Consider the following 27,862-nt stretch of genomic DNA (forward strand, 5'->3'; position numbering starts at 1 on the left):
AGGATTTGGAAGTCATCTTCATAAAAAGAGTAGCTAAAATAATACAGTCAGATCCCAATAAAAGAAAAGATCAGAATCAAAGCGCTCAAGATCAAGATCCAGAAAATGCCTACATTTAGAGGACAGAATAAGAACCCAGAGAGTCTGCCCTCAGTTTATGATCAGGTATTCATTGACAACATTATTTGAGGAGCTTAAGAGAATGTCTTTTCTGGTTTTAGGAAATTTGATTATTCATATATGAGGTCTGAGGTGTGCATCTATCAGTTTAATCAAGCTTTTAGATTTCCTAAGACACTAAGTATTCAACATCATGTAGTAGTATTTAAAAGTAATTAATTGTTTTAGTCCAAAAATATGGTGGTCTGAAACAGAATCTTCAATAAAGATATATTGATGGATGACATACCCATACACCAAATAGAGTCTCAAAAACCAATACTCCCACGGGCAAGGGAATAGCCAAGTTTGTTGCGGTTTCCAATGAATGACATCAGCCCCATGTAGGTTTCAATCAAAATGGGTTCAGTTAACACCATCAGTCCCCTTCCTCTTCCAGATCCAGTGGAATTCTTGTGGGCATTCTGGATAGCTGGAACAAGCTTAGACGTGAACCCAGACAACTGAAGAGGAAAAGAAGGCACAGAGTTAGTAAATGTAGAGTAGGTCCAGGGACACTTCCTCCCCAGCCAGTCCTCACCAAAGCTGACCACTCTCCTGGGGCTGCAACTATCCTTACTTATATAGAAATCATTTCTCAGAATTGTCAACATGGCTTGTTAGTCTTTTAATAAATTAATCAGTCAATAAATTATGTACATAATGAACTTATCTGCCACATCCTGTTTATTTTTCATCCTTCATAATTTGTACAACATTAAGAAGTCACTTTAATAAATATTTGCTGATAGTCTATTATGAATCAGACACCTGTTGGATGCTGCTGAAGATTTAATGACAAGTAAGTTGTAGTCTCTGTTTCCAAAGATATGATACTATAATAATCTAAGAAATGAACTTTTTTTTTTAAGATTGAGAGATTCTTTTTTTTTTTAAGATTGAGAGAGACAGAAAGATATGGTAGGAGCAGAGGGAGAGGGATAAGCAGGCCTTGGTGCTAAGCATGGAGCCCAAGGAGGGCTCAATGCCATGACTCCAAGATCATGATCTGAGCCAAAATCAAGAGTCAGATGCTCAACTGACTGAGACACCCAGGTGCACCTAAGAAATGAACTTGTATTGATTATACAAAGATTGTGAAAATAAACAGCAAAAGAGGCTCAAGATGCTAAGAGAACACAAAAGAGGGAGAAATCATATGTAGTGAGAGGATCAGAAATGACCTCAAAAGGAAACTCTTGAGATAATCTTTAAAGGGCTCATAGGGTTTCATTAGGTGAAATGGGGTTAGGAAGGGCCTAGTCAACAGCTGTTGTTTTTTTCCAACCCAGCATCCTTTCCACCAGTTGAGATTCTTCTTCCAACAAGAGTACCTTCTTTGTTCTTTGAAGAACCACCCTGTCCCATTTAGCCCACATAGTTTAAGTGGCGCTGACTTTACCATATGGCTCAGGCCTAACCAATTAGAGGAGTCCATTTCTCTGGTCACAGAGATTGGTTCAGGATGGGTACATGACCAATGTTGTTATAAAACTGATAGAATACAAGCCTCCCTGGAGGTATTCATGGTCATTTTGCCACACACAGTGAGAACCTGACTGAGAAATAAGCCCACAAAAGTGAAAGAACTAAGATGTAGAGAAAGATGAATTCTTGACAAAGTCATGCAGATTACTAGATCAGCCGACCCTAAACTTTTAAGTTAAGTGACTAAAAGAAAAATTCCTTCTTTTGGTCAAGCCAAGTTGAATTGGATTAAGAGGAGGGTAGTTCAGGGAGCATTCTAAACAGAGAAACAAGCAAGGAAATGAAGTAGGAAAGCTCATATCCTTGTATTTCCAAAAAGCTCTTTTATTTCCATGATTTCTTTCTAATATAGATGTATTAGGTAGGTCAAAGAAAGTACCACCATTTCCATGTTAGAAAACCAAGGCTCATAGAAGGTAAATGACTTATCCACAGTAACTCCGCTTTCTGCATCACAGTAAAAAAGAACATTGGGAATAAAATCTTATTCACAGTGAGATCCAAATCTGTTTCCTAGGCAACTGACCACTAATCTAAATTAAGACTCTTATTAGAGCATATTCCAATATCAATTCAAATTATTAAGCATACTTATATAAAGTGATCATTGTTCTTCCCATTTGTCCATGAGGACACCAATCTTTGCTTTAAGAGACTAACACAAGAGTTACGATTCACTGATGACAGAGAAGCCTGTAGTCCTTTCCCCATGATACAATTTTCCATATAGATTTTATGCTGGATTCTTAATTTTATATTGCTCTTGAGCAAACCACTTCTTTATTCTAGTCTTAGTTTCCTTATTAGTAAGAGAAAAACTTTTAAAATTTAGAATGTATCTACTATTGCTAGTTAACCTAACCCATAAGCCAAAAAAAAAAAAAAAAAAAAGCCATGAAAATAAAACCTCTATAATTTTCTAACTGTGTGACATTGTAAATTCATTTCCCCTTTTTGGAGCCTCTGTGTGTTCTTTTGAAAAGAAGCACTGAAATCTATGGATTTTGGATAATATCAGAAATTTAAAAAATAGTGACTGATGATAAAACAACATAGTTTTCTGGAGTACCTCAATATTTCTAGGTTTTCAAAATAAAAAGATATTTTTGTCTCTACTTTTCTTTTTTTTTAAGATTTATTATTTGAGAGAGTGCAAATGTGAGCAGGGGGAGGTGCAGAAGGAGAGGGAGCAGGAGTGAGAGAGAGAATCTCAAGTAGACTCCCTGTTGAGTGTGGAGACCGAAGAGGGACTCAATCCCACAACCCAGAGACCATGACCTGAGCCAAAATTAAGAGTTGGACACTTAACCAACTGAGCCACTCAGGTGCCCCTGTCTCTCTACTTTTCTTGAAAGTTATATTTAAAGTAATTAAGTAATACCAAAACATTAATTTTAAAAAATAGACTCACTTTCACTGAGGCTAAAGAATGTAATAACACAGAAGTAGGGTTTTGCTTGTTCTCCATGAGCTTCAGTCTACAGCAGCAAAGACAGACAGAAGGTACTTTTTATTACTATTTGCAGTTCCAGCATCCTCTTTGAGATCTTAAAGAGAATCTAAATATTGCCGTTACTGAAGGATACAAACTATAATTATACAGCCTGAGGATTCTAAAAGGAAGAACAGCCTTCCTTTCAGCAAACTCCACCAGTGCTTTAGTTGATTGAATAAGAAAAGCAGAAAGAAGTGATCTTTCTTCAACTTCCAAAAGAGGAAAGCAGAAAGGAAAGAGTAAGTTAATAACATGGGCATTTAATCACTATTTTTTAAAATATTTTATTTATTTATTTGACAGAGAGAGCAAGAGCACAAGTAGGCAGAGCAGCAGACAGAGGGAGAGGGAGAAGCAGGCTTCCTGCTGATCAGGGAGCCTGACGCGGGGCTCGATCCCAGGACTCTGGGATCATGACCTGAGCCAAAGGCAGACACTTAACCAACTGAGCCACCCAGGCGCCCCTAATCACTATGTTTTAAAATCATAGAATCTCAAGGTCAGAAGTGATCCTGAGCTTATCAATTCACCACTCATCTATTGTTATGCCTTGCTACATCTTTACCAAGAAGCCACATACCTCTCCATGGACATATCCGATGATATGGAACTCACTGCTATCTAACCATGTCTACTTCATCACTGTATAGTGGGAAAATGCTTGGCATTAGATGCACAGGGCCAGGTATGTTTCTTTGCCCTATCAGTTCCTGTTGGAAAGCACTGAACTAAAGGAAGTATGCATGATGTAACATGAGTATTGAGATTAAACAGATCCAGTCTTAGGTTGCAAATATGGCACCTATTAGCTGTGTGACTGTGGGCAAGTTATTCAACCTCTCTGAATTTTATAGTTCCTTTTCCATAAAAAAAATATCAATAACATCAAATGCAGACGGTGGCTATAAAGATTAAACCAACTTTAATAATTGAAGTATTTGTGTATAAGCTCTCCATGTACAGATACACATATTCATGTATTTCAGGAAAAGCTGGGGAAGTGGAATGAGATGAGGCTGGAATTTGGAGTCATACTGCAAAGGCCATTAAGGAAGCCTATTACCAATAACCAACAAATACTGTCAGTAAATCACTGACAATATCATCATCAAATTATAACTTCTTGAAGACCAAAATGCAATCCACCTCAACATTCCCATTGCCAACACTCTCTGGACTGTCAGGATACCTTTTCCTAGATCAATAAATGTCTTTAGATTAGATGACTGGATGCGTCTCCAGTCCTCATCATAAGCTTCATTCAGAGAATCCTCTCTGTCCTCTGCATATAAGTGCTGGAAAGAAAAAGTTGACACTATTTCATACTCAATGAACTTGGCATTGCATTAGAGTCAGATGCATTTATTTCTAGTCATTTTGATGAACCCTCTAAAAGGAGGAGGGACCACGAAGACAACGTGACAAGCAGTACATTGAAGGAAAGGCAGACAAAAGGCTAAGTCCCCAACCTGGCTCTTGAGCATTTCAAGCACCTGAATGAACTCAATCTGTGTGACAGGAACGCGGTGTCATCTGATATGAATGCCACCCGCCACATACTTTTCTCTAAAAGCTTTTATACACCCACCCTTGGCTCCTTCTTTTATTTCAGTCTCAAAAACAGAGGGTCAAGTTTTAACAACTCGGATTACATAGGAGCCGTATGCTGGTTGGGGTAAAGTATAGCAGTGTGTGTAGGTGGGTGGGTGTGTTGGAGGTTGGCGCGGAGTGCTCAACGTTCTTCTTGACTTTACAGCAATTATTTACCAGCTGAGTGACTGGGCTCCTGGGTTGCTTCAGGTGCTGTCTGCCAGCAGTTCACTGCCTAGAGTCTCAGTTTTCCTTATTACAACCATAACTTGCTTCCTGTTTACACTGGGGAAAGAGACCAGGTTTCATGCCTGCAGGCCCACATTCCTCAGCAGAGCAGGTTTTCCAAACCTTCAGGCTGTAAGTTTCCCTCTGTAGGAAGTGAAGCATGCTGGGATAAAGAGTAAGTCCATCCAAAACCCAATCCTGGAAACCACTTGAAAAGTCACACAGCTGGATAGAATGTTTCTACCACTCTGGCACATTTTACCTGGAATTATCTTTATGGAGACACCTTGATTGTGGGTATGTTCAGATGTGTAGAGAGAAAAAGGAGGCTGAGACAGAAGCTTCTTTCCTCCAAGAGAGGTTCCTATACATCCTAATTTGCAACCTCTTCCTATTCCATTCCCCCAACACTCCCCTGTCAACACACACATGCTTAAAATTCTAGCTAAAATTAGCTACTCTTTATTTAAGAACATTTCATATACCTTGGTAATTTGCAGGTTCCCACCAACTTTCTTTTATTTAAAATGTCTTTCCCCCATCCTTTGATGCTTAAATCACTCATACTTTGAGTTTCACTTCAAATGTTATCATACCTGTTAACTTTTGGGCTTACTTGTTCTCTCTTCTGGACTCCCACAGAACCTTGTGAATCCCTCTATATGCTACAGTCTTAGCATATTAAATTATAATTTGTTAATTACTTTTTTTTTTTTGCTTTCTCCCTCTACTCTCCAAGTATCTGGAGGGCAAAATCTGTTTTATTCTTCTTGGTATCCCAGCTTACTAGCACACTGCTCAGCATGAAGTATTCAATGCCAGGTGGGTATTCAATGAGTATTTGTCAAATTGATGTGAAGGGAAACTAAGGAGCTAAGGATGTAAAGTTACATTTGATTGCTAAAACATCAGTTCACTTTCATAATTCCCTTGAAAAGAAGGGTAAATATGCCAGAAAAGAATAAAAAGGATTGGTCTGTAGATCCCTTTGATTTGGTCATAGAGCATTCATGACCCGTTCACTATTATTCACCAGCTCTGGCTGGGTCATTAGTTCCTCCCAGCAAGACTGTCCACACATCCTAAGAACCCGGCAAGGCAACGGTTAAAACAGGGGAAATGAGACTACAAATTACTAATATAAAGTGGATGAAACAATCGAGGATAATTGAGTCACGTCATAAGTATAATATATCACATTCCATCACATCACACACACACACGCACACACATGCACGCACAGAGTTTGCTCAGGTTTATACCCATTTCCCTGCTTATTAGCAAATTGTTTAGGTGTGGAAATAGAGCATTTTATTGTAATACCTTAGTCAATTCACTTAATCACTCTAAGTATCTTCATTTTAAAAAAGAGATAGCTATCTTGACCTCACAGGGTTTTTGTTAGTTGAATTACATGAAAACATACAAACTGTAATCAATAAATATAGTCTGATTACATAATATTACATGAGATTATTTTTATGTCTTGTAACAAGAAAGTCAATGCCAAAAAATGATTATTTTGTATTTTCACAACTGTTTTATATGAGTAATGCAAAGTATATGCATACACAGATTGGAACAGGTTGGTGAGGCTCAGAGATAAGCAAGCATGTCTGGAAAGAGGCCATTTGACCATCATATTTGCCAGATGTAGAATGCCATAGAGTTAGTGAGATGAATACAAGAAAACATGATGTATTTTGATGCTGCGTTATATCAATTTTATAGTACTGTTTTTATTTTTATTTATTTTAAAAGACTTTATTTATTTATTTATTTAACAGAGAGAGACACAGCAAAGAGGGAACACAAGCAGGGGGGAGTGGGAGAGGGAGAAGCAGGCTTCCTGTAGAGCAGGGATCCCAATGCGGGGGCTCAATCCATGGACCCTGGGATCATGAGCTGAGCCAAAGGCAGACGCTTAATGACTGAGGCACCCAGGCACCCCAACAGTAAATTTTTTTAGATCAGTGTTAAGAGACTTAGAAATAATATGAATTTGTATTTAAGTGCAATGAATGTTTCCATTAAGGCTCTTTCCTACAGTACTGGCCTGACCAACCAAGCCCATGACTCAGCTTTGACCCAAAGTTGTATGATCTAAAACCTTTATCACCAGTTAATCTTTCTCTCTTGAGCTTCAGACCTAAATTTCTAACTGCCTGACAACTAACTGATCCACATGTTCCATGGAGGTGTCAAACTCAACATGTCCTACACTGAACCTCCAAACCTACTCTCCTTTCAGTTTTCCCCACTGAAATTAATGGAATCACCATCTACCCAAGCCAGAAACCACATCATCTTCAACCTCTTTCTCTCCTCCACCTACTACTATATCCTGTAAGTTACCTACTTCCATTAATTCAGTGTCTTGAATATCTCAAAATTTATTTTCTCTCCATTCCTACTGCCCTTAACCTAAGCCCTTATACCTATTATTTGAACCATTATAATCACGATGGGAATATATAAGATTAAACTCCACAAACTCCAGCTAAAATAAATTACCCCGTGTCTAAGAATATTCCTTGTACCTTCATGTGCCTCCACTCCTTGTCCTTTGATCTAAACTTCTGATTTAATCAATTTAGTACTCATTTAAAAATCTTTGCATTTTTATCTACCTCCTCTGTTAAGCAATGCCTTCCACAAAGACATGAATCTTGTCTCATTTATGTTTGTATCCTGAACAATAATACCTGTACTTTGTAGGTGTCAGAAAATATTTGTTGAATAAAGAGATCCCAGGTGCTATACAAGGAAAGGCTCTGAGTAAGAATAAATTTGGATTTTTTAATGTATTTTTTTAAATAAGTTATTCCATTAGATCATACATAATTTGAAAATTTTGACTATGTGTAACCCAGCTCTACAGGATTCTTTTTCCTTTGCCATAATAGATTTGCTAAACTGAATTAAATTGCTTCAGGTATTTAGTTTAGTTATGCATTTTCCCCATATTTTTCTACTTTTTCCCATTTCATTTATAAGGGGAATGGAAAAACTAGTTTATATCATCCTTTTAAAATCTTATGTTATGCCAAAATACTCACATAAAAGGAATTATATGTCCACAGAATTATCTTTCTTCTTATTTACTCATTTACATTAATATAACTGAGTATTAATCAAAGCCAATCTTGGAAAATATCCTAAACACAAATAATATTGTGACATAAAAAACAACAACAAAAGAGAAATTAAGACTCAAAGAACTGGATCAGAGTACTCATCATCTGACATCACAGATGGAGATCACTTGTTTTCATAGAGAATCAGGACTTGGGGTGGCCTTTGAATAAGAAATAGTTTGGCAAAAGAAAAACGCCAGACTGTTGCCAGGAAATTAAAAAAAAAAAAGCTTTGGAAGAGTAGTTTAAGGAGAAAAACCATAAAGGAAATACACTTGACAGATCCACAAAATAGTTTGATTGACTGAAAACCAACCAACTGAACAACCATTCATTATACTCACATCCACACATGTGTGCTCGAGTGCATACACACACACCTGCTATTCTTACTCCCATCCAACAAGAGCTATATAAACATTGAGTTTTCCCTTTAGCCTTGACTAATAGGAAGACTTGTGTAAAACTAATACTCCATTCTACTAACCACATTCATGGTATTTGGGAAATAATTATCCTATCCCCCTTTTGACATTTTATTTCTTATCTTCCTTTTAAAATTATTTGATTGTATTCATATGTATCAGAATAAATCAAAGTACCATCAAGAATTAGAGTAATGCAGTGCCATTTCTCGGCAGTGAATAGAACTTATTCTCTAATCCCTTACCCTGAACGTTTTCCAGCAAAGGACACTCAAGGAGTAAGTACTTAATGCATCAGGTATGAGGAATAAGAGACTTGGCTCAGGAAGTAATGGATGTAATAACCAAGGCAGTTGGTATTTATTTTAACTTACAATAAAATACAAGGACTATTAATGCAAAAATACATAGTATTTTAATGGCCAGAATTAGACTGCCTTTAAAGGTGGGAAATGGTTTTGGAAAAATACATTATTAAGCATTTTGGGTTGGATTAGCAGGTGTTTAAAAAAAAGAAAAGAAACAGATAAAATACTCTGAGCTGTTAATAAGAAGAAAAGAAGGAGGAGAAGAAGGGAAAAAAAGAAGAGGAAAGAGAAGAAGGGAAGAGGAAGGGCAAGTGTTTGGGGAGGAGCAAAGCAGGATCCAGAGGGGAGGAGAGAGGATTATGAAGCAATGTATCAGAGTATTATTATTAATAAGGATTTTAAAAACAGGGAGAGCTGATATTCCCCGTGAAGTTTGGACTCATTATTATGATGTAAATTCCCACTCCATTTCCCTGAAGCCCTCAGCAAGTCTACTCTCACATCAATGCCTTTGTGTAAGTGTTTTTGTTGTTCTCATTGGTTTTCATTTTGTGCTGTTTTCTTGCTTTGGATGGTAGAGTCAGGCTAGGGGCTGATGTTGAAGCTTGGGCTGCAGCATCGTGAAATTGGACTATCACATGATCCATACAATGAATTAACTTAGTGCCTGCAATAAGCCAGAGGTACACCTTGAGACCATAAGTCCCTGAGGATGTTTGCATAAATCTTTTTTTAATGTTTTCTTTTTTTTAAGATTTTATTTATTTATCCGAGAGAGAGAGAGAATGAGAGAGAGAGAACACGAGAGGGAAGAGGGTCAGAGGGAGAAGCAGACTCCCCGCTGAGCAAGGAGCCCGATGTGGGACTCCATCCCGGGACTCCAGGATCATGACCTGAGCCGAAGGCAGTCGCTTAACCAACTGAGCCACCCAGGCACCCCACATAAATCTTGAAAAGACCATTGACCTTTCTGAGAGCAGAAGGGATTTAAGCCAACTCCACCTATATATTTGGGGGAATGAAGACTCTGTCTATCCTTTAATCACATGTTTCTCCCAAATCCTTTTCAAAATAGGAGACTTATCAACTAAAAATGTTTTTTATACATATACATACTTGCATGAATACGTGTGTTGAAAACAATGCAGGCAATGCAATGCACGCCATCCATCCACAGACTTTAGATGTATGTTGCAATCTTTTGAATTTATAGCAAATAGAGAGTTGTGATATTTGGAAGTGAATGACAGCATATAAAAGTAAACACAGAAAGGCTAGAGAAGGCAAGAATTTCTAGGCCTATAAGCACACTCCTATGTGTATACAGATTTTGCTGAAAATATAAAAGTTTGATCTTTTTCTGCATTTACAGCTCCAACTGTTTTACTTCCTGCCTACTTAGTGTGCTAGCGCTGCCTAAATTTCCCTAGAGGGGATGAAAGAAGAGTAGAAGGACTCACGCTGTCACTGATAAACTTAAGATCTATTTGGGGAAATGAGATTGAAAGACATAAAAATACTCTTACTTAATACTCTTAATTGCTTTACCATTTATGGAGCATTTATATACACATTATCCCATTTAACCTTACAGTGTTCCAATGAAGTTAGGAGGAAGGGCAGTGATCATCATTATGTCCATTTCAGAGATGAGACTACCAAGGTCCAGAAAGAAAAGTGACAAACATGACCAAAGAGCCATATCTGACTTTATACTTCACACTATCCCACACACCTTCTCTGAATAAAATAATTAGAATTTAATTACATACAGAAAATTTTATGTATCCTTTTGGCAATAAACACAATCAGACAGACACAAGTATTGCAATTTTTAAATACATTACACTATAATTTTTATAAGAAATTAGCAAGGAGGAAACATCATAATATGGTTAATATAAACATTATATATTTTTTAATAAAGAAAACAGCCCCACTGTTTACTAAAAAATAGTTCAAACCTTTTAAAGTTTGTATCTGTATAAATTCAGGTTGTATCTTATTATTATTTTTATTTTTTTTTTTTTTGGAATAGTACATGTCTTAGAAGAACACAGCTTCACTGTCAAAGGTAATCTAAGAGTGATGCCCAAACTGCCTACCTTACAAATTTCAAGGAATTTCTCACTGGTGTATTTCATGGGATGCTCAGTGAAGGTCGCATAAGGCACCTCAGTGGACCATGGGTTCCAGCGGGAAAAGAGGGAGTGTTCTTCCAGACTCCCCCAGTAGATCCTAAGGCCTTCTCCTTGTCTCCTACAAGAAAGAAGTTTCCTTTAGATTAGCCATTGTCATTCAATTAAAACAAAAAGAAAAGGATGGGAAAGTAAAGTAGTGTCTCAGTTAGCCTTTATAATGATGCTAAGTGGCTTGCCTACTAACTGATTGTTCCAGAAATTTAAGAGGTAAGAATAAAAGGATAAATTTGGTTCCAAACATGATGAGTTCTAGGTGTTGTTGAGAATCCTATGTGGAAATGCCTGTTGGAAATGTGACTCTGTTGCTGAGGACAGAAGGCCAGGGCTGGAAATAGGGACATTAACCTCATGCCAATATTCCAATGGTAACAGTTAAAAGAAAAAGGGAGAGGGAGAGTCAGGGTGGGGTGGGACAGGAACTGGAAGTGTTGAGGTGGTGGGCAGTTTCAAGGAGGAGCGAAATGACAGCAGCTCCAGTTTCCACAAAACAGTAAACACAGCAGGAAATGACTGAGAAGAGACATGGGACATCAATAACAGTAGTGTATGTATGATCCTTAAGAGGGATGACGACCAATTCAAAATGCCTGTCACTTCAGCTTTTATATCTCATGGTTCTCTATTCTCTGCACACATTCCATCCAGCAAAGTTGCAGAAACAAACATATCAAAGCTAGTAAAGGAATTGTGCCTGCCTTTTCAAACACCCTCTGGAATAGCCCAGGCCTGGCCATCTGGTAAACCCAAGTGCAAAACAAGAGGAAGCTTGGGAGTGATGGGAGGGAAGTTGTGGCAGGAGAGTGTGGCCACATTGAATAACAAAACTGTAATTCCTGTGGTCTTTTCTTTCACATGGGCCCATCAGAATTTATGGTTTGTGGTTTTAGACATCTCTGAATGCAAAGAGATCCCTGGAGGTTAAGCCAAGCTCAGGTGCTTTGCATTCAACAAGCTTTAAAACTAAGTTGCCTGTACTTCTAAACAGTCCCACGGAACATCACAGAGCTCTCATTTCTTCTAGAAATTAAATCCTGGGATCTAGAATAAAAACCCAGAGCTTAATTGTGGTGCCTTCACAAAGCTGTCACTTCCTGTATTAAGGAGGAATTCCTTTGGGAATGCTATTGTGGCTTCTGAGTGTTTGTCCAAGTAGATATGTGTATAAACACAATCTCACACATAAGCATATGCCACCCCTCTCCCCCACTGGCTGATCTCTGAGATTCTTCTTAAAGTTAGAAAAGACCCTGGCACATTCTACTGCCCAGTTCTCAGATTTTTGATCATTATGTTTGAAAACTGACACTGAACCTTTTTTTTTACTTAATCCTTCACCCACAAAGAAAAAAAAAAAAAAAAGAGAGGAAAAGAAACATATTGTACATACTTCTAAGGTTCCCTTTCTAACCTCTCACCTTCCCAGCTGCTATGCTGGCATTTATCATCTCCCCCATATATTCCTTCATTCTGTTTCTTCTCTTTCTTTCTTCTTTTTTTTTTTTTTTCTCCTGGCCTGGTAATAAACTCTAAGCTCAGTGAATATTGTATGCATGCTGGTTAATGGAGCATTCTGGCTTTAGTCCATTAAAACAACTTGCACAATGGAATTATTTACTGCTTCATATGTCAATTTATGTGCTGGGTGCAATTTTGCTTTTATCCAAAGGCAACGAAAATCTGCCAAGATAGCTTCTCTAATAAGTACACTTTATATTCTTTTACCTTAGGGAAACCTCAAATGAAGTTTAAGCATGAAATTCAAGAGGGACCCTATTTCTAAATAACCAATCAATTTGAGCATGGCAATGACATTTCTCAGAGATGAAGCATACTTCTAAATATACAAGTTCATACTCAGCCATCAGAAAGGATGGATACTTACCATTTGCATCGACCTGGATGGAACTGGAGGGTATTATGCTGAGCGAAATAAGTCAATCAGAGAAAGACAATTATCATATGGTTTCACTCATACGTGGAATATAAGAAACAGCACAGAGGATCATAGGGCAGGGAAGGAAAACTGGAAAATCATCAGAGAGGGAGAAAAACCATGAGACACTTAACTATAGAAAACAAACTGAGGGTTGCTGGAGGGGAGGTGGGTGAGGGGTGGGGTAATGTGGTAATGGGCATTAAGGAGAGCACGTGATATGATGAACACTGGGTGTTATAGGCAACTGATGAATTATTGAACACTACATCTAAACTAATGATGTACTATATGTTGGCTAATTGAATTTAAATTAAAAAAGAAAATAAATAAATAAATAAACAAACAAGTTCAGCCAACCTTCTCTCCCGAGCTCCACTGGAGATATCTGAGAAGATAAATCTACAACTAAGAATTCTCTCCAAAGGTAAAACTAAGGCAGTGCTTCTCAGCAAAGACTTCAGTACCAGGGGTCTATGAAAATCTATCATCTTCTGTCAAATGTCATAAGGACAATTATGGAGAATATAGATGCCTTTATAACCAAGAGTGCTTTATTAGTTACTTGTGCTCACCATGAAAGATATTATATGAGGTAACAGAGTAAAGTGAAAAATGCAAAGAACAGGATGTCAGGTATTCTTGTGTTAGAGTCTTGGTTCTGACACTTAATGCTGTGTGACTATGAATAAGCTAGTTTCATTTTCTGAATCTCAGTTTTACCATATGCTCTTTGGCTATTTCCATGTGACACCTCATGACCTCGGTAACTATGTAAAGGGTGTAGATAGCTACGGTCATGATTCTACTATCATTCATCCAGTCAAGGACATACTAGATCTAAAATAAGCCTCTGGGTTGTGGCTTCAGTTCAGAGGCATCAAATTAGCCCCCTGAACACATCCTCTCCTGCAAAGACTATACCAAGCATTGTCCCATCACTCCCAGAGAACTTTAGCACCTGCCATGATACTTCACAAACATGTAAAAGCACAAATCAGCCACCATATGATGGAATAGCATTTTAATGTTTATAAACTAGAGAATGTCAGATAGAAGGGCTTTTGGAAGGTAAAGCCCGGTCCTTCTTTCTGGATAGGAGAAAACTGATACAGAAGAACTAGAGCTTTTCCGAAGCATCATTACACACAGGGTTGAGCTGGTGGGAGCCCTGGTCTCCCAAGACTTCATTTAGGGGTCTTTTCACCATTCTGGGCTATCATTACAAAATACATTCCAAGTTAAGGTCCTGCTATTACACAACACAGCCTTACTTCCAATCAACACAGAATTAAAAGACTTGCCCTTAGGAGACCGTTACCAGCTGTAGGCAAAAAGCGTGCCCAGAGATCCTAGCTAAAGGTCAGAAAGGAAATCTCAGTCTCAAAAGGAACTATAGATTTGTATATGTATTTAATATTATCAATTATAAGATTGAAAGAAAATAAGGTAGCCCTGGGAGTGAAGAGGGAAATTAAAATAAAAGTTATTTGTCAGGGTAAGAAGACTGGATCTTTCTCATTGAGCTGCTATGGTCAAGTTAATCAAAATGGGGGTACAGTCCTAGGTAAAGAATGCCAACACCAAATTATTAAGTAAAGAAAGATTTGCTAGCTCTCTGCTCCAAATCATACTCTGAGTATATACCCTGGCTTTGAGCATTATATACCACCTTTCCAATATTTAGGTAACAACAACTTCATGAGGAACAAGAAGATAATGGATGAGAAAGTGTTTTGTATGCTATAAGGCCCAACTAGCAGATCTTGAGTTCCTAGTGTGTACTATAATGCTTACTGTGTACTGTTAGAAACTTTGTTTAAATTTTATTTAACTGCATTTACACTTCTTGTGGTAGAAATAAATGAAGTTAACAGGAAATATGATAAAGAATATGACCAGGCTTAATCAGATCAGCAAGTCAAGAACCACTAGAGGAACAGAATAAGAAGGGGGAAGAGAAATTCCATGATCCCTACACACACAAAACCAGAAAAGCAAATCTCTAGAACAGAGAAGGTTCTGGAATCGTCTACATTTTTCTTCATCTATTGATCCCTCTTTCTCCACCTCATTCTGAGTCTCAGAATACTTATTTGTTTAGTTTCTGCATTATCAGTGTTTTGATGTATATGATTTCCTCCTTGAACTTAAATCCATCAGAGAGACTTCCATTCAACTTAAAACACCCCTATAGCTCTTTTTTCTTCAGACTGAAATCAGCATAGTTCTATAAAACTTTTCTAATAGGTTAAAAATAATCTTTTAAATCACCTCAGAGGTGAATCCCTGAAACAGTCCTAAGTCGTCTATCTTCAATTCCACAATTTAATTAGCATATTCTCTGTACAGTACAGTGTATTATTGCAGGTAGAGAAATGAATAAGACTCAGTCTCTGAACTCCAGAAGCCCATGGTCTGATGATCTCTGGGCCTGTTTTACTATCATCTCTTTCCCGTACCTCAAACAGGTACAAATAGAAACCCACAGATCTCATTATAGAAGTAGAAGTTCACCTATTACAATTTATTTTTTCAATAAATTACAATGGATCTGGCCTCCATTCCCACAGTAGTATAAGCAAGAAGGTCAATGTACCCTTTGCTTCTGATAAATTTCAAAACCTCCCAGAAAGATATAGAAGATATAGAAGTAAAGGAAAGTCTCCATAAAGATTCATAAGAACTTGGTGGAAGAAGAGGTTTATAACAGTTGGAGATTTTTAGGATCTTAGACAGTCTGAGTTGGAGGTCCTTTAAGAGATGTGTTTCCAATTCTTTCGTTTTATAGATGTATAAACTGAGGACCAGTATTTTCAAAGATCAGAGCTCTTCCTTTAGTCTTGTTAATTACATGTTCTACTCAGTGACTCACACTCAGAATTCTACTCAAATACAGTTGTTGCCAGGGTGGAAACCTAAGCAATTACTACTTTAAACCATCATAGCAGCCAAATAGATTTGCCTTCTACACCACAAAAAGCAAAGGCATGTTGAAGAGATGAGGTTTATACAGAAGAAACTATCATCCAAATGCCAAAGGACCAAACATGAAAAATAAATGAACAACACAAAAAAAGAAGCTCCAAGTCGAATGGAAGGAAAACTTTTCTTTGATAACAAGTTCCATAAGACATTGTTTTTGACAGGAAAGACTCCTCCTCCTTGAAGTAATTTTTAGCCGAACCAAAAAACTATGCCAGCCAGTCACCAGTCTGGGTTAATTTGCTCATTCCACACACTCTGCTACCTTCAGAGAGAAGCCATGCATCCTTCGGCATAGTACAACATAGCCATAGTACAACATAGCTCTTCTTTCTCTTGACTTCCCACTCTCCTTCCATCCTGGCCTTCACAGAGGCTGAGCTAAGGCTTTAAACCACCTGAGAGAAGACATGAATGAGGAGGCAAGTCCCCAGAAGGAGAAATGGCAGCTTCCAATTTTACCTCCATCAGCTGCCCCTCCTTTCTACTCATCTCAAATCTCAAAGCTCCACCACAGAATTAAAAACATAGCTCCAGGCACCAAGCTGAGATTTATGAGGAAGCACAGACATTAACTCTTGCTCTAAATGCAGGGCGTGTGCTTGTAAGTATGGGTGAGCAAACAGAGGGAGGCCGCGGGGGAGGAGGGCGGGCTGCCCAGGGGAGAGAGCTGTTCGGAACAACACAATATATTTTCTCAATGTCTCCTTTTTCCCTACCTTACAGCCTGTATTGTTGAAAGGCAGGCCTTCTAGAACCATGAAATGTTAGTCCCTTGCTTATTTAATCTGGACAAAGGTGGGGGGGGGGACAGAGTTGGCACCCTGGAGGGTATTCAATGCTCCTTTTTGCTCAATGAATGACCTCAGACGAAATATTTTCCATGACAAGAACCCAAAAGACGCTGGCACGGTGTCAGACAATAAGATTTGCAGAATGTGTTTACATTCTCTCTGTGTCCCCAGGCTGTTCTAACCCATGGGCAGGTGGTGCCTTTATCTGCTCTCTTTGCTCACCTGGCTCCCTCCCAGAAGTTTCCAGGGCCTTGGGCTCAGTGAGATTAACCATTTACTGGCATGGGTAACCAAGAAATTCCGTGGGTTATTTTACTTGATGGAGAAGTAAGTGATAAAGTAAAACAGACCAGTAGTGACCCTAAAGAGAGAATTCTGGGGCAGTGTGGTGCCATGGCAAAAACCTTGGATGACAGGTAGGACCTGGGTTCAAAGACTAAATCTGCCATTAACTTGCTGGGTAATTTGAAACATTTCTTCTCTCTGGGTTCTAGGGGACCATCAATGAAACTAGTAGTCGAACCAGATCACCTCTACTCTCCTTTTCTGCCCCAATAAATTAATACCTATTATGAAAAAAAGTAATTTGTATTATACCAGTTAGACAAAAAGCCAAAGGATAAATTAGTGACTGAGAAATTCTCAGAGGGCTGCTGAGACTTTATCTTTCTTCTCCAAAAGAAGAAAGGATCTTAAACTACAGAATAAAAGACCTAGGATTAAACCAAAAGCAGAACCCAGAGAGAGTGGGATGAATAATTAGAAAAAGGGCTACAGAAAAAGACCATGGAATCTCCCAGGATGAAAGTCCTTAAATGTTTATTTGCTTGGGAAACCTAAATGTGCTTGTCCTAGAGGTGGCCATGTTCAGGGCTGAGGTGAAGAAGACTAAGGTCCAAACCAAAGGTCCAACCTAAGATTCTGTGACTCACAGTCTTGTGTGTGTGTGTGTGTGTGTGTGTGTGCACGCGCGCAGGCGCATATAGCTAATACTTAGGCTAAACTTAAAGTGTGCAAGGTACATAGTAATCTCTTAATAAATCCATATTTAAAAAAGATGAATGAATGAATAAATTCACAGACCAGTTAAGATGCCTGTGAGTACAAATGCCGTATCATTCCATTCTTAGAATGTTAAATATTATAGTAGTAAGAGCCCTGAACTGGCTGTCAATAAAACCTGGGTCTAAACCTATTACTGATGCTAACTTTCTTTGTGGCTTAGAGCTGGGCACAGCATCTCTGAGCCTCCATTTCCGTTTGCTATGGTCTGAATGTTTGTGTCCCACCAAAATGTATATGTTGAGATCCTAATGACCAAGATGATGAAATCAGGAGGTAAAGGCTTTGGGAGATGGTTAGGTCATGAAGGCAGAGTCCTCATGAATGGAATTAATGCCTTTATAAAGGAGTCCCCAGAGAGGTCCTTACCCCTTCCATTATATGAGGACACAGGGAGAAGTGCCGCATATGAACCAGAGAGCAGACCCTCACTAGAGACTAAATCTGCTAGCACCTTGATCATGAACTTCCCAGACTCCAGAAGTATGATGAATGGATTTCTGCTGTTTATAAGCCACTCAGTCTCTGGTATTTTTTATAGCAGCCCCAAAAGACCAAGACATCCTTCTTATAAAATAATTGTAGAGAGCAAAACGGAGTCTCTCGTGTCAAGCAGGAGCCTGTGTCAAGCAGTGACGCAAGCAGTTAAGGTATTTCCTGCACTAGGAGATTTCGCCCGGACCCACGTCAGCTGACACCCCAGAACTGATAACGAGCAGAACCAGACGAGGTCTGCAGAGACCCAAAATGGATTGAATCCCTTTAAAAAGGGAAGGATTTTGGCAGCAAACTGCCAGACTCTTCAGACCTGACGGCTCTATGTCTGACCACTTAAAAAGGCAGCTGCCACTGAAGGCTCTGCCGGACGGATCTCCGAACAGAACCAAGATCCTTCACTGCTGGAACATCAGAAGCAGTAGGTGCCCAGAGCTGACATGGACCAGCCCAAGGCCTTATCTCAACTGCGTACCCCCAGACTGACTTCCGTGTTTGCGTGTTTGCTTTGTTTACTTCCTACACCCTTCTGTTATCTTATTTGTTTTGTGGTTTGTCTTCTCTCCTGCTTTGTGTGCTCTGTAAGAAGCCAAGTCTAATCACATTGTCATTGAGTTTGGAATCCTGAACCTGCTTTATAATTGTGATTTAATTTTGCTTTCTGATTGAATAAAGCTGACATTGTGGAAAGACACAACTTGTGTGTGTACCTTCATTGCGTGCTCACGATGATAATGGAGGCATTAGATCAGATATTCTCTAGAGGATGCTCCAAGTATGCGCTAGTGGAACACTTCTGACTCATCAGAGTCAAGCATTACCTACCTTTGGATGTCACTTAAATAACATACAGAGATATTTTATTTTCCAGAACTGATATGAATGGATTATTTAGATAGAAATCATTCTAAAACATATATACTTATTTTCTCAAATTATATTAAAAATAATTATTTTATGGCTTAATAAAAGTCATCACAAACCAAATTTTAAGACTTTAAAGGGATTTATTATTAACCATTTACATCCTATGTCCTTGATCCCTTATTTTACTAAAACAGAGACTGAAATCTAAAAGATTACCTAGATTAATACTTGAACCCCTCCTAATATTTTCCTATACTTCAATACTTCCCTTTATGAAGACCAACTGTTGTACATGAAGAGCAAGGCTATTTACCCAAGCTCTAAAAGATTCTTGACTGCCAAATTTTTTATTTCTTATATCAGCCATCTCTTCCCTCATCTCTGTCATTTCTTGCTGCTATCAACATTTCTGACTCCTTCTAATTTGCTTTTTCTGAACTTCTACTGACAGGGAATCTAGGAATGCATTACTTTTGGAGTCATGGGCAAATAATTAAACAAAACCACACTCCTTCCTATGCCCTTTTCTGTGAGGGAAATTTATAGCAAAAGCTTTGGTTTCACAGATGACATGTAAATGGAGAGCTAATCCAATAATGTTGATGGTGAATAACTTTTAGATGGGCATCTAAATGGCTCATGTTTTAGAAAGTCCATTTGGAGTTCTATGCCTGTTAGAATGAAACAAATCTGATCCCAGAATTAATCATGACAACCACCTTTCCACCAATGGGGATGACATGAAATTTTGTCATCCTTAAGGTCACACTCTGGTAGACTGGCACTCTCATATTCTGTACAACACGTCTTAAATTCTGACCCCTCCTTCAAACCATTTAGAGTATAACTCCCATAATACTTAACGATCACTTTGAGTAGCAACAGTATCAGCAAATCTCTGCTAGTATTCCTCAATACAGTCCAGAGCAAATGCTCTAAATAAAATGTAATGAGGACTCAAAGGCAAGAACAGTCCCTTATAGTTGAAGGTATCAAAGAAGGCTTCATTCATTCCGTACATGTTCAGGAGATCTGAGGGTGGATTGACAAAGAGGACATTTCATGGCGTTTCTGGCAGAGTCTGCCTACTCCTAGCCATGCTTGAAGTAAAGGTCTGGATCAGGACTGTGTCTACAGTGATGGAAGAGGAAGGCAGTGAGGGCCTATCTGGTCCAGGTCCGGTTCTTCTTCTTGTAAACAGCAAAGCAAATCAGGAAGTAGTCAAGTCTCAAGAAGGACAATGGTAAGCTTGTTTCCTCTCTGGTTAAAGGATTGAAAGAAACACCCTAGAATATTAACATTATTGATACAATAGGATTATTTTCCTTCTTTTAAAATTCCTTACCTTCTGTAATGAGCATGTATTATTTTTACATGGAAATGAACAACTGCATATTTAAGATTTTGTCATCCATCATGACCAGAGCCACCAGCAGTGGGCTAAGATCTCTACATCTGTTATCTCTAGTCCTTACCACAAACTCACACGTTTGGTTTATAATCTCTATTTCACAGAGAGGTCCAAAGCCATCAAGTAGTAAATGGTAGAACTGGGATTCGAATTTAGATCTCCCTGGTTTCACAGACCCCCACAACTCCATGGAACCCTGTGGATGTACAGAACAGAGACGAAAACCAAACTTTATGCCAACCAGCTGTGTGTTCCCTTGTGAACCTAAGTAAAGATGGTCACTGCTGAGCTCACATTTTTATTTGTAGTTTCTCTTCACCTCAACTAATCCACCTTCTTCTACCTTTTTCCACAATGCTGATTCAGACACTTAAATGGCCTTCCAGTTGCCTCTAAAATTCAGAAACAATTTCCCAGCCTCAAAGTCGAGACGTTTCACACTACAGTTTCAGCATGAATTCATTTCCAAAACTCAAAGCCACAACTCCTCAACAATCCGGCCAAACAATGCAACTTGCTGAGCCTGGCCTACAGCATTTGTGATCATTGCACCAACATGAAATTATTCTGTGTATTTGTCTCATATCCTCAAATGAACTGTGAGCTGTCCAAGACGAGGGTCCACGCCTAAATCATATACATTCCCCCCACAAGATTCGTCTTACAGATTTGTTTTTTTAAATAACTAGACCCATGGTCTTTACTGTAAAAAATACACATCAAAACAGAACAAAAATACTCACTCCCTCCAACCAGATGGATCAGGCTTCTGCTTTGGTCTTTCATTAATGTACATTTCTGAATTGCGCTCTTTAAAACTGCGTTCTTCAACTGTTTTCTGTTTGTTGCGGGGGGGAGGGGGTGTACCTAAAAGGACTTGCTTAGAGAAATGCCCAGGATGGAAGGGGCTGTACCTTTGCCCACAGGTCATCTAGGACCCTGCTCTGAGAGCACAGTGCTGCAGGGGCTGGCACACCAGGCCTACGCCAAGGCCCTTCCGTGCCTACAGGTTTCTGTGTGTACAGAGGAGAGGGCAACTCTTGCAACCCAGGAAAACACCACACAATAAAGGAAACGATCGATTCTGAGGCATCCCCCCTTATTATGAATGGGGATATTTGGTAAATCACATTAGCCTTGGGTTTGTGTAAGTTTTGGTCTCCTCTCAACAGGAAGTTGCTTTTGAGCACTGCAAACAGCCAAGTTTCAACACGCACAGAGTAGCTAAGTTAAAGGAAAGAAAAGCATCAGAGAAAAACATTTTTTTTGTGTGTGAGTCTCCTCTGTTTCCATTTCCTCTCAAGGGAGATGGAGAGCAGATTGTCTGGAATATATACACAGACAATGAGAGAGACCGGTTACCACAAACCTGTGGCCCTGCTCTCTAGTGCCCTTTGGAAAGTAGATGGGGCCACCCAGGAAGGCAATGGGCACAAGAGCTCTGAATGACAGAAGAAATTCAGCTCTGTCTCACAGCCCTTCCCCTTGATCCTGCTCCTGAGGCTGCAAACATTTTGCTTTCTCCACTTTGGAGGAATTTGAAATGAAACAAATTTCAAGAGATTCTACATGATGTGCTAATTTATTTTCCCCTTTATGCCTAAGAAAACATTTTGTGGGGAAGTTTATGATATTCCATACAGTATGTTATGTGGGCCAATAAAAAAACGTCCATCTCTAACTTCCACACATGACATGGTCCACCATCAATATTACATTCTCTCTTGGTCATGGTCAACATGAGCCATTCAAACTGTTCAGCAAGAATAGTGTGCTCAGTGCCCCCCCCCCATCCCTGCCCAAAGTGATTACACTCTATCACAGGTAAAATTCAGACAACATAAACACCCATATTATTTATGAGGTACTTTGATATAATAAAAAAGTCATAGATTTTAGAGAGAGGATGCAGACCTGGGTTTGAAACTAGTGCCTTCATTTACTCTGTGGCCTTGGGAAAAGCACTTTAACCCTCATAGTCTGTTTCCCCTTTTGCAAAATAAAGAGACAGATGCCTAGTTAGCAGAACTGTTCTCAGGCCGGATGTAGCGTGCCTGGCACCTCTCATCAGAGGTTTCAAGCACTCCTTTAGCAGACCTCTGAAAAGTCAATCAGAAGGCAAGAATTTCTGAATTCTCTTGCGCTCTGGCTAGTTTCTTTTGCATCCACCAAAAACTGCCAAATCATAAATTTGGGGGATATGGAGACAAAGAAGGAACATGCAGTGAAATAATAAGCTATGTACAAAGTTAAGAAATCCAGACATTTCATGAAACAGAACTGATTTACCTACATTCCACAGTGCATATTTGCTTTGTGGTATGCGAGCTAATGTTTGTGCGGTTTTGTGTGTGTGTGTGTGTGTTTAATCTTCATGTTGCCATTGTATTGCTTTGCATACATATGAGCTTGGGGTTTTATGATTTTGTTTTCACTTAAGATTTACTTCTACCACAGAGCTTTATTTTTCCATCCAGACCCAGAGCAACAATCCAGATAGAAACCTGGCATCTGGGGCGCCTGGGTGGCTCAGTTGGTTAAGCGACTGCCTTTGGCTCAGGTCATGATCCGAGGGTCCTGGGATCGAGCCCTGCATCCGGCTCCCTGCTCGGTGGGAAGCCTGCTTCTTCCTCTCCCACTCCCCCTGCTTGTGTTCCCTCTCTTGCTGTCTCTCTCTCTCTCTGTCAATTAAATAAATAAATAAAATCTTAAAAAAAAAAAAAAAAGAAACCTGGGACCTTTCCTCTTATTTTTCAGGCCTGGTATCCAGTCCCTCAGTGTGGCAGCATCACTTACATAAGTGAGAACAATAAGCCCATATCTCCAAGTTCCACCCCCAGATGGTCACCCCTTGGTCACCCCTTAGTCTTAAGTCTATGTCCATTGGCAGCACAGTATGCTCTGGGAAGGACAGGCCCTGAAGGCAAATGTAGGACCATTTGGGCAGGGAGTTCTAGGGTCTGAGGTACCCAGATCATGGTCTAGAATAATTCCTGACAAACTTTAATGTGTGTTTGAATCACATGGGGACCCTGTTAAAATACAGATTCTGATTCACTTGGTGGAATGGGTCGTGAGGTTCTAAACTCTGTACTTCTAACAAGCTCCCAGGTGATCCTGATGTCACTGGCCCCAATAACAAGTAGCTCAGTGAGGGAAGGGCACAGGCAGTGGGTTAGGCATATCCCATGGCCCTGAGGGTTCCTTAGCCTGTGGGAATGGTCACAGCTAGATAAGGATCAAAGGAGGGCTATCTATTGTGTGGGACTAGGGCAGGAGTCATGGTTGACCAGGGGAAGGACCAGTGGTTTGTACCTGATTGCAAGGCAAGAATCTAAGAGAAGAGGGTTCTATCAATGATCTGTGGTTAAAGGCAAAATTCAAAGCCTGCAATCAAGATCATTTTCCTATCATTTAATGGAATTATCAAACAGAAGTCCTCAAAAAATTTATTTTTCATCCAGAGACTAGTGTTCAGTTTGCTTAAAGATTACTCAGATGTTCAGTGATACAAGTTTTTTTATCATAGAATCTCTTCCTCTCTATATAGATAGATGATAGATAGATGATAGATAGACAGATAGATGATAGATAGATAGTATAGGCATAGTATGTACGTATAGATATAATGTGCCAGTTTTCCAATGTCCTAATTAAAGTATATGGCCAAGAAAGGAAAACAATACTCTAATAGTGATCCAGTCAGTGTGGGATATACCATGACAACTCCCCCCTCCTTCTAGAGGTTGTACATCAGTGAATTCAGCCAACAACATTGACTGTGCAGGTGACTTACCACACTGCTGACTCACCTAGAGCTCACCATCAAATACAGTTCCTAATTTCTAAGTCTTTTTCATGCCTGCTGCTGCTAAAATACATTGTGAAGAGTTGATTTTTCAAATTGACTTTGGAGAAAGTAGACATGGAAAATACAGCTCATAGTTAAATTCCACCTTTGGCACCTGATCTTTCATAAGAAAGCTTTTGATCAGAAACTATAAGGCAGAACAAACAAACCTTCCCGATGACTTATTTAGGCTAAATGCTCAAGGCAAAACAAAAGGAATTTAATGTGTTATATCCTGGTAAGGCAGGCATTAAATTACCAGCTCATCATAAAATGTATCACCATTTTAGATTAGTTCCTGAATTAAGGGAGGTAGAGCTCAAACAGATAATGGATGGATGGATGGGTAGATGGGATGGATGGATAGATGGAAGGATGATGACAGATGATAGATAGATAGATAGATAGATAGGTGATAGATCGCTCAACCTCCTCTCTTGGCCAAAGTTTGAGAAATAGCTTAAGTGTTAAAGAAAAAAAGAAGGAAAAAATCATTTAAAAATGAAACCAAATAAATAATCTTTCCACAATATAATTAAGAGGTGGTAGGACATTTCAGTAACCGCAAAATTAATTCTTTTTGCATTACAAGCATTATCCAAAAGGCTGTAAGAGCCACAAAGACAAAATCTGACACAGTCTTTAATTAATCCTGCATCATGCCTACTACAGCAGTGTGCACTCTTGGGAACTTCTGATCATTGAAATTAAAATTTGCACATACAGACAATCCCCCAAAGATACTTGGAGTACAATTACAGCCTTCTTCTACAATATCCCCACATATTTATGCAGAGAGCTGAGAAGAAATGAGTCTCAGAATATCAAAGTAGCTTCTTCATAATAATTTAAAGGTCAAAGAGATTAAGACCTTTCTTTGCAATTTGAGTGATGCCCAATAGAGTTTGTTACCTACCTCTTGAAGACAAACAAAAATGAATTCTCATTTAAAGCCACAGAGACAATATCATTTTAAAGATGTAAAGTATTGAAATTTATCTTAGCAACAATATTCATTCAATAAATGTGTGCTCAGTGGAACTCTGCTCAAAACACTGCCCATGGCAGTATTCATCTGAGATAAATGAGGAAATTCTGTCTTCATGAAGGTTGCTCACAGTCTACTAGGATAGATAGGAGACAACTGTGAAGAGAAGTTATCATTGTATAAAGGAAGATTCCACAATTGACTTGAGGATCAGTGAATCCTGAAAGATGTGGCAATCAGAACATGGAAGTATAAAAAGAAGTGGACATTCAACGATGAGAAGGAGGATATTCCAAATAGAAGAACATAACATAAAGACATGAATGTGGGGAAGTATTGGAGTTTTTCTACTTCTCACCCTGGGCCAGGTAAATTCTGAGTATTGTCCTTGAGCTTAATATCTTCAACCAGTTCCTTCCTGTTCTAAAATGAGGGAGAAATTCCCTCCCCTCACTGCCACCCACTCTGTGTATGTGTGTGTGTGTGTGTGCATGCATTGAGCGATTGGGGATGTCACAGAAAAGGTGAGCATTCATGTTCCACATGGAAGAACATAGTTTGTATGTAGCAGCCCCTCTCTGGTAAGTCACAGCCTGGTATAATAAGAAACCCAGCTGCTATTTATTAATCAGATGCTTTAGGGGCGCCTGGGTGGCTCAGTCAGTTAAGCCTAACTTTGGCTTCAGTCATGATCCCAGGGTCCTGGGGTGGAGCCCTGAGTCTGGCTCCCTGCTCATCGGAAAGTCTGCTTATCAGGGAGTCTGCTTCTCCCCCTCCCTCTGCGCATCCACCCCCAGCCCCCCACCCCACCATGTGCTCATGCTGTCCCTCTCTCTCTCTCTCTCTCAAATACATAAATAAAATCTTTAAAAATCAGACACTTCACATTCCTCAACCACACATCTCATAGCAATCTTATGGCAGATATTATTTTCTGTATTTATGAAGAAATTGAAACTCGGACTATTCAAAAACCCTGCTTCAAAGTTGCGAAGTATTCTCTTTGGTTTCATTTGACCTCAGGGCCTATGTGTTCCCTCCTATGATACACAAGGCCACTCTCCATCTCTCCAGAGAGGATGCAGGTGGGCTGGTAGTATGTTTTTCTCAGCCAAACTCCTCACAAAAATCTTTTAGGATACAGAGTGTTTTAATAATGTTAGTTTATCATTTCACTTCTGCCTTTGCTCATTCTCTTACACCTAAAAAGCAAAGTGTACTGGAACACAAATTTTACTATATTACAGGGCGGTATTATGCTATCAACCTGGTTACTACATAATTTAGAATAGGTTCCAAGAAATAGCTTGTTTTTGTTATTGTTTTGTTTTTGTTTGTTTATTTTTTCTCTCTCTTCCCAGCTATAGGATCTTACATGTCATTGTAGAGGTAACATAGTATCTGAATAGTGGATGGACCCCAAATCTTCACTTTTATCATTCTCCTTAAACTTAAACTTCAGTCTTCAAAATCACCAGTCAGTCCCCCATGGACAAAACCATCCGGTGGGAAAGGTAAACTGGTAAGGAGACATTCGCATTGTTTTATTTCCCAGTTAATTCTTATTCTAAAAGCTTCATATAGTATTCCCCAAAGAAATTGTAAAGCACGTACAGAAGCTGTTGAATGTGCCAGTGTGACTTAAACCTAGTATACATAAGAGAAGAAATCAATCAAGGGGCTGGACAAATAGATTGGAGTCAGGTAACAGAAGATAATGAAAACTCAACGAAGGAGTCTATGCTATAAGACATTATCCTATAAACAACTGGGGGCTGAGGAAAGCTTTTCATAGGGGGAGAGATATGAACTTGACCATAACTTTGACTTATAATAATTAAATGGTCAGAACTTGAGGGGTAGGATGAATTTGGAGGGTATAGAGTTAGGGAGACCAGTTAGGATCCTCAGTGTGGAGAAATCACAAGACCTAGAGCAGGGTAGTGCCAAGGAGAATAAAAGGGAAACTGAGGGAGACTTCAGGGTTAAAGATAACAGAATCTTGATCTCCAGTTGGAAATATCTTTGAAAAATTATTCAGTGTACACTTCTTGAAATGATCCTATGGTCCTGAGGTTTTCATCCCTAGTGGGTAAGAAGACAGAGGTGCCTTTGACTAGAGCAGTCCCTGTGGAGTGGAGAGAGGTCTATTCCTGGGCCTGCTGGGTTTGAGGAGTCTGTGGTGTAGCAAAGTCATTCTTGACGTTTCCTTGCTCCCTTTCCTGACACATCTTTCCCCACCTGCCCTCTGCCAAACCCTCTCCAGAAGCGAAAGAGCCCTTTAATTATCCACAGCCCAGATCAGGAGGGCTTCAGTGTGAAGTGCAGCAGGAAAGAAGAGAGTGGCCGGCCCCTGCAGGAAGGTTGCCGCCAGTGCCCCGCCCGATTTGTGAAGGTGGAGGTGCAAGGTGAAGTCCTCCCATCCAAACAGACCAGGCCTCCAACT

The 27,862-nt window shown here is 39.3% G+C and overlaps 1 protein-coding gene across 2 annotated transcripts in view; it reads right to left on the reverse strand.

Moving 5' to 3' along the window:
* Positions 1-248: 248 nt before the first annotated feature.
* The window catches only part of TPRG1 (tumor protein p63 regulated 1), a 202,197-nt gene continuing 174,583 nt past the window's right edge, over positions 249-27,862 (reverse strand). For both annotated transcript variants that reach the window (XM_028100915.2, XM_088025057.1), the window contains 2 exons: positions 10,936-11,089; positions 249-623 (listed from right to left, as the gene is read on the reverse strand). In XM_028100915.2, the coding sequence (XP_027956716.1) occupies positions 429-623; positions 10,936-11,089 (349 nt within the window). In that variant the 3' untranslated portion in view covers positions 249-428. The remainder of the gene's footprint in view (positions 624-10,935; positions 11,090-27,862) is intronic.

Source organism: Eumetopias jubatus, unplaced genomic scaffold (genome assembly GCF_037043125.1).
Source record: "Eumetopias jubatus isolate StellerSeaLion01/CBP00866 unplaced genomic scaffold, mEumJub1_p1.0 scaffold_1, whole genome shotgun sequence".
Classification (NCBI taxonomy): Eukaryota; Metazoa; Chordata; class Mammalia; order Carnivora; family Otariidae; genus Eumetopias; species Eumetopias jubatus.